The sequence below is a fragment of the Lytechinus variegatus genome, chromosome 5 (assembly GCF_018143015.1).
Source record: "Lytechinus variegatus isolate NC3 chromosome 5, Lvar_3.0, whole genome shotgun sequence".
In the NCBI taxonomy this organism is placed as follows: domain Eukaryota; kingdom Metazoa; phylum Echinodermata; class Echinoidea; order Temnopleuroida; family Toxopneustidae; genus Lytechinus; species Lytechinus variegatus.
The window spans coordinates 18,924,521-18,933,037 of record NC_054744.1 but is presented as its reverse complement, the minus strand read 5'-3'; the positions used below and the strand labels follow the sequence as shown (position 1 = coordinate 18,933,037).

At 37.8% G+C, this 8,517-nt stretch overlaps 1 protein-coding gene across 1 annotated transcript; it reads left to right on the top strand.

Moving 5' to 3' along the window:
- The first annotated feature begins 1,227 nt into the window (after positions 1–1,227).
- LOC121414795 (carbohydrate sulfotransferase 1-like) lies at positions 1,228–4,098 on the top strand. Its single transcript, XM_041607851.1, has one exon. It carries the CDS (start codon positions 1,738–1,740, stop codon positions 3,610–3,612), a length of 1,875 nt encoding a protein of 624 aa, XP_041463785.1. The 5' UTR covers positions 1,228–1,737; the 3' UTR covers positions 3,613–4,098.
- Positions 4,099–8,517: the final 4,419 nt, after the last annotated feature.

Sequence of the window (8,517 nt, the reverse complement as noted above, 5' to 3'; positions counted from 1 at the left end):
GAGACATGACCCCCCCCCCCACATGATCGCAGTCGCTTATATACATACCGTATTTTTATGCTTATAGTTTCGCATAGACCCCTCCTTATGAATTCACATGGTAATTTCACAATGTAGTACGATCATAATTATAATATCTTGTATTCAATAGCATTTCTACGAAAAACAGAGCTTCATTGTTTCCTCGCTCGCTGGGCACTCTCGTCATACATAGATTTAGAGAATGGTTCTGGAAAGCACAAATACATATATACAATTCAATATATTTAGTATAAGTGAGAAAAAATGTAATATTTGGCAGCGATCTGAATCAATATTTTCGTTCCTAAACTGCCGTTTAAGAGGTTTCAGAACGCAAAACATTAAGTTTGTCAGTAAAGTGCCAAAATATCATTACATTTGGCAGCAATCTGATCAACATTCTAATTCACACCAATTTAAACACTATTCTTATCAGGAATAAGTTATTATCTATTGCCCATTTTTTGGAAATTTGAACAAAAAATATAAAATGTTAGCCATGTTCATAATACCACATATCTCCAAACAAATTGTAACTTGTAATTTACAAATTAATTTGTAAATGTAATCTTTTCAGCCTGCGAGCTGCTTGTTAGATGTTATTTTTAAGAATATATATAGATATTAAATTCCATCACTGTGGGAAAATCAAGTTGTACAACACTCCCCCCCCCCACCTTATCAAAGCAATCTAGGGAACACCCCTGGTATAGTGAGGTCAATGGAAGTGTTAATTATACGCTATTTTGACGTCACTCTCTCTACCTAGATACATGTACTTGTACTATTAGTCAGGGGAGGTCAGGATTGGCTGGGGGGGCAGGGTTTGAAAAATTCCTGCCAGGCCCCGCGCCCTCCCCCACCAAAACAAAATCAGAGGCCACCACGCACTACACAGAATAAAAATTGGCGAATCAAAAGAGGGTAATGGGTCTAGACTGCTAAAGGAGGTTGAGTTAAGGCAACCTCAACCCCCCCCCCATCCGCCTCTGCCTGTTAGCTCCCCTAACTTCCTTTGCTGAAATAATGAGCAAGAGCAACGCGACGATACGTGGTGAGGGGAGGGGGGCTTCGATTAAATACACTGCGTGCTATCCATACCAGTGAAGTGAGTGAGCCACCCGTAATAGTGCCTGCTCAGATTGCGTTTGGCGGTGGAAGGGGCTCATTTGATTCTCTCTAGACCATGAACGGTGCACACATGGGGATTTTTTGTCGCAAAGAAGTTATAGTCACTTTCCATGTCACTTTATATGCAGCGCTCATATTTTGGATCGAGAGAGTCACGAGGTCTCACTTGGCATGCTTGGAGGATGTTGCCGTTGCCATATAGATACTTCAGCATTCATTTATTATCATCAGACACGTAAGACATGTAAAGAGTGTGATGCTCACGATGCTGTGCGGTTGACATCTCATTGGTATGCAATAATGCCACCCTGGATAAAATACTGATCATTATCATAATGAAAAGTGTCTGCGAAACGAACTGAACTTGTGTCTTCAGTTTTAATGAATTCCGGAATATTTATCATCAAACTTGCACATGAATGATATACGCAAGTATCGGATTACCATTTTTTTATGTAAAATTATTTTTGTCATCGTTATTATTGTCTAATTCAATCCGACTTTTTTTCGTTTTTCACCAACTATGGGATCCCAGTCGTTGTTCACAACAATTGAGTTTAAAAAGGAATTAGAATCTGTTCGTTAATGGTATTGGATTTGATGTTAATTATGGGACGCTGTCGTATCCGCCTAAAGGTTTTGACATATACATTTATGTGCTTTGTAGGATTGTCATTATTGGTCATTCTTCAGGGGTTAAACAAACTGGTTGACCAAGAATCTGATGAGAATCCGTACTCGACTCGAAAACGCCTTTCTCCAGCTCTAGCTCCTGCTGGAGACGCTAATCCTGCATCCATATTTAAAGTGGTACTACGAGATGATAATATCATGCAAATTGATTTGTTGGTTAACTATAGTTCTATGGTGTCTGCAAAGAAAGTGGTTCGGGAGGACTATGGTCCCAGCACACATCGAAAGACTCCGGTGAGTAATGAGGAGAGGGTGGTGTTAGACAAGCAAAATAATAATCGCAGCCTACATGATGTAAGTCGAACGAATCTGTCTGAAGCAATCCTGAAAAGGGATACTGACAGGATCCAAGACAATGGTACTCCGAGTCTTAAGCCTCCGAGTAAGAAAGATATTGACGAGGAACGCCATAACGGTGACCGTGCCGCCGTTAGACGACGGGATCTGCCGAATTCTCAGAAGGGCGAAGACCTGGACAAAGCTTCGTATGGGAATCAGAAGAACTACTCCACAAATCAGAGGCTTCTGATCGAAAATGAAAAAGTCCTCGACAAGGGTTTCAAAATATCTGATAGCGATATCATAGGTCGGCGGCAGGAGGGTGACGAGGAAAATGCGATTCATGACAATGATTATGAGGCCTACGTTCAGGAAACTAATTACTTCATCTCTCAAAAGCCTCTGACGATTCATGCGAAGACTAAGATCACAGCCAAAGGTTCAGCAGCTTATAGGCCACAATTTGTTATCCTGCTAGCGCAGATGCGAACTGGTTCATCTGCAGTAGGACAGATATTGAATCAAAATAAAGACATATTCTACCTTTACGAGCCGCTTCATGTTACTCATGACTGGGTTACAAAGCACAGAACTAAAGCTGAAGCTAATAGTAGAATGACCGAAGTATTAAGTAATATTAGCCGCTGCGAATTTTCCAAGGGTTTTGTGAGGAGTCACGGGTCCTGGGGTGGACGAACCAAAAGCCGAGCCCTAATGCCTCTCTGTAAAGATATCAAGACATGTAAGGAACTCCAACCAGCGGTGTATAAACAAATTTGCTTAGCTTGCAACGGGAACGTTGCAGTCAAGCTTATTCGCAGCAATCTATTGCACCTAAAACCATTACTTGATGACGATCTGGTGGACGTCCGAATCATCCAACTTGTACGAGACCCACGCGGCACGGCCAATTCCCGACTGGAGTACTTCTCGGCCAAGAAAGACGAAATTCCTCCAGGTTTGAAAAGGAACAGTTTAAATCCAGTAAAGTTTGATGAAGGCATTTTTCTTCCGCCAAAAGACATGTTGAAATTAACAATAAAGACATTCTGCTCCTGGTTACGACAATCACTCAAAATAGCCCTTTCCCAACCTGCATGGCTTCAGGGGCGCTACATGTTGATACGGTATGAGGACTTTGCGGAGAGGCCCCGGATGACTGCTCAAGAGATCTACAACTTCCTAGGTCGTCCGACACCCCCTGAAGTCCTCAAATGGATAAAAGAGAACACGCAAGGCAAGACTATAGGGGAAAATCCCAATCATCCCCTATTCAGTCTGTCGAAAAATTCTTCGAGCACCGCATCAAGATGGAGGTTGAATTTATCGGGAGAACAGGTCATGATTGTTCAGAATGAATGTGAGGATTCGATGCGTCTTCTTGGTTACCAGTTAGTAGGCAAACATTCACCACTCAAGGACCTCTCCGTGTCCCTCATCAAGGAACTTACCTCCAGTTTGCGTGATGTTAACATGTTCACGGATTAACATGCACAGAGTCATGATTTAAAAGGTCGTTGCTATAAAAAAAAAGAATCATTCACCAGTTTCTCATGAAACCAAGTCAGCTCAATGAATATTCTTGCATGGTTGAAATAAAAATTATGAATGATAAAAATGGATGCATATAGGACAGGTCTAAGATATTAAGGTCTAGTCAAGACTTTGGCAGTGAAAATGCTACATTGCACACATTCTACGGTATAATGACTATATGATGTCATAATGCCAAAATAACCAGTTGTAAACATGTTGTTTCTCTTTTTGTTAATCCACCACAATTACCATGATTACAGCCAAGGTTAAAACCCTGATTAAAACATTATTTAAATAACTTAAAATAAATTAGTATAACTTACACTTTTTTATGACAACCAAAGCGAGATAATATTTTGTCGATTTTCAGGACTTTTATGTTGTTTTCCATCATCTGTAGATCAATCGAAACACTGAAATAGGTTTTTTTTATATAATGAGATTTCTCAGATAATGCTTTTAATAACATTACTATTGATATTATTTTTATGTTATTATCATTATTATTGTTGTTGTTATTATTATTTTGTTGTTTATTGTTATCATTATATTATTATTATTAGTAGTAGTAGTAGTAGTAGTAGTAGTAGTAGTAGTAGTAGTAGTAGTAGTAGTAGTAGTAGTAGTAGTAGTAGTAGTAGTAGTAGTAGTAGTAGTAGTAGTAGTAGTAGTAGTAGTAGTAGTAGTAGTAGTAGTAGAAGTAGTAGTAGTAGCAGTAGTAGTAGTAGCAGTAGTAATATTATTATTATCATTATTTATAATGGCTATTATTTCTTAAATCAAACATTATCACCATCATCAGCAGCATCAGCATCGTCTTTATAACTGTAGTATTGCGGTTTATGCTGTTATTTTGTCATTGATGATGAAAATAACCAAAACATCCAAGTAAGAAGCTAAAGAATAGGATAAATATATTTTATACATGCAAATGTATATAGATTTGAATAATACATGAATTTGATGTTTTCGAATATCGTGACAATACCAATTAATGTAAACAGTACTATTCATATATTTTCAATATGTTCGAATACTGTGATAATATTGAATATATGTTTTTGTATAGGCTGTGTTGTGTTGTAAACACAATCGTATTGATAAGGGACATAATGCTGAACTGTTTTTCGTTGTTGTTTTTTTTTACAAATATCCACTCAATAAATCAAGGCAAGAGCCTGATTTCTCGATTTTCCTGCCCATGAATGAAAAAAAGTGCAATTTACGCGTAAATCAGAGGCTATTCACACTGATTTAACTGAATGATGACTCCCAAATCTACTAATATCATAAATATGGTAATGATTGTGCAATAACTTTTAACGAAAGAATGTTGTTAACAAGCGGTTATCCACAGTCTAGACTCCGAGGTCGAATTCGGAAAATCTCCGATCGCCCGGCGATCTTGCCGTGGACATAAGGTGGTCCAGTTTGAGGGGCAGCCCATTTGCCACCTGTTACCCCTCCCCCATCCATTCCAAGTGGACTGGAAGTTTCAGATCTTAAAAGGAGACAATCACTTTAATAAATCATGAAAATGTCAGTACATAAAACAATAATAATTCAAAGTGCGATGAATATATTTGGTGCATATCGAAGTGAATGAAAATTTGATGTTTTAGTACAACAGGTTTATGCGAGCACCAGGAATGATTAACACATAGGCTCTATAGCAAATAATGTTTCATAAAGTTACAAAGAATACTTATGCAATATAATATATTTATATATAAAATATAAATATCATATACAATTATTTCTTTTCCCTTACTACGTTTCTCCCTCTTTCTCTCCTTTCCCGGTTTTTACCAGGCTCACACAGAAAAAGAAAGTGTTGGAAATATAAAGACAACTTCCGAAATATAGACGACCACAAAATTAAACGAAACCACTGAATACTAAATTACAGTCTATCGCGAATAGTCATCTTGTATTCTTGGCACCAACAGGTTGACTTGCCGAGTCGCAACAACTCGTTATCTTGTCTTCTCGTCCTGACAAAGCCGACTTGACGAGACTGAGGATCTTGTCTTCTCGTCCTAAGTATTAAAGTCGACTTAAGATTGAGGATCTTGTCTTCTCGTCTTTTCATCCTAAATACATCGACATGACGAGATCATGTTTCTTGCTTTCTTGTGTATTCGTCCTAAATTGACTAGACTTGACAAGATTTAGGATCTCGTCTTGACGTCTTCTTCTCATTTTGACTCCTTTTCTCGTCTTCTCATCTCGGCTTCTGGGGGCACTTTTAATCTTCCGTAATGATGAGATCCCAGATCTCGTCATGTCTTCTATAAAAAGGAAGAAGAAGAAAAGGAAGGGAGAGAAAAGAAGAAGAAGAAGAATAAAAGGAAGAAGAAGAACTGAAGGGGAAGAAAAAGAGGGAGAAGAGGAAGAATAAAAAGGGAGGAGAAGAAGAAGAGGAGGAGGAAGGAGAATGAGAAGAAGAAAACGAAGAAGAAAAGAGATATCGGGGGAAATCTAAATAGAGATATCTTGCACCCTTAGAAGAACGCCTTTAGAAATCCCAAGAGAATTTTCTTTGCCGATCTTGTATAAAACTCAATCCCCGTTTTTCTATGTCAAGGCAGGCCAAGTGCAGTCTTTATAATGATGCTAGACATTACCGGCTTAGGATGAAGAGGAAAGATGAAAGCTTTCCCGTCTATCTGCAACGCCCATTAGACACGGATATGACACATCTAAAAGCAAAACATAAGACAAAATATCAAGAACACGTTTAAAGTTCGTTTGTCTCTGTCAGCTGTCTACACGAAGCCCTTCCCATCTTTAAAACTTGGATTAAACAGTGTTAAAGACACACAGATAAACATATCTTCGTGCACAAAGTGCTCTAATTTTCAAGATCCAAGATGGTGTACTACTGAAACAAAACGCCCCTCGCTATTGGTTATTAAGCACTTGCAGAATTAAAAACATTTAACCAACCTTGTATAATCAATGGGTCGGGCTATTTTAGTGAAACGTGCATCATCATTAATGCTGTCATGATTTAACAAAATGTCTCGGAAAATTCACCTGTCTCTGAATTCGAACATTTTTTTTTAATAACTAATTAGTTTTCTGTACTATACTTTCAAAAATGTCACCCCTAATGCGAAATAATGATATTATTTTGTCGATTTTATTCAAATCAAATCATTGTACAGAAATGGGAATTTGATAATGATAGACTGTCAGATCCCTTGACAGCGGACTGAAAATAATTATATATAAATAACTAGAGTAAAATTCACCAAGCAAAATGCTGACCATTTCATCAAAAACTACTTACAAATAAATAGGTTATTTATTTTCGAAGTTTAGCAACATTTTGTGAAAACAGTTAATATGCACGTCGTCATGGTGGGCTGATGATGTAATTTCCCCCACTTTCCTCTCTTTAAATCATAAATATTTCATGTGGTTCATTTGGATATGGTATGTCTCCCTTAAGCATGTTAAGTCGCAGCAACTAACATGACTAATGCAATAAAGTAGTTGTCAATCCATTTTTTATTATTCCAATACAGGGAAAAATGACAAAAACATAGCTTCATATAATAAATAAAAATACACAAGAACAATGTTCGAAATCATCATACGAATACCTATATTAAAATATGTGACCATGCTATCATTCTTATAACAAAAGCAAATTTAATATCTAGTTGTAATGACGTCATAGCAGCCGTACGATTGGCTAGGATTTGGCCTTTTCTCCAAAATAAGGGCTTGCAATCTCAAAATGGTTATGATATTATTCTTTCAATTAATTTTAACCTCAAATAAAATGATTTGTTCCATTCACATCTTCAGAAAATGAGCAAAATGCAATTATTTGTGCCAACATGACAAACTGGTGCCTCTGACATGGATGTGGATGGACTGTTTTAATTGACAATTTAGGAGATTGGTTTAATTTTTTGCATATGACACATTTCAGGAGGCTTTTACGTTTGATTTATTATGTTTTGATTGTTAATTAATATTATTTGGCTTTATTTGACAACATATCAATGATCATTTTACATTTCGGTATACATCATTGGAAGATGCTCTTCGGAAACAAATATTTTATTAAACTCCAAGGAAGCTGCATTTACTCCCTCTCGTGTATTTTGTCTGGGTTGAGATAATCGGAAATTCTAAACGTATATGACGAATTCTAACCAGCACGTGAGATGGTCATGGCCATGTCAAGCTTAGTTCCCACTGATATTTTTATTGATGTCCCATGTTCATGCAAATGTTAACTCTATATGTAAAATGTTTGGGCTCTTGACATTACGGGTTAATACAAACTGTTTCGAATTACAGGTGTCTGTATTGAATGTACAGTGTAATTGTTTGATCTGCGGGACGCAAACACTCTGGGTGCCAACACATGGACTTACGCCTTGTACCCCCCCCCCCTTCCACCCGTCAAGTCCGTTCAGAGAGGATGATGCTTTTACACCCCCTACACTGTAAAAACTGCGGTGTTAAAAATGACACCAGTTGGTGTTAATAGAGGACCAAACCCTGAGGTGTTAAAATTACACCCTCGAGATTTACCATAACAATAGTGTAAATGTAACAAGCAATGGTATTGCAATAACACCTATAGGTGTTGAAATAAAAATGTCAATTTAACACCGGTGTAAAATATCTGGTGTGGTCCTCTATGTACACCGGTTAACACCACAGTTTTTGCTGTGTACAGACCACACGTCCCTCCCATCAAAATAATACTCACCTAGACACATTTTCCCCTCAAACATGGTGGGTGTTGCAGGGGCTCCGGGAGATTGGGGGAGTTTATCCACCCCACCCCCCCCCCCGAAAAAAGTACGCTTTTAATCATGGAAATGAGCG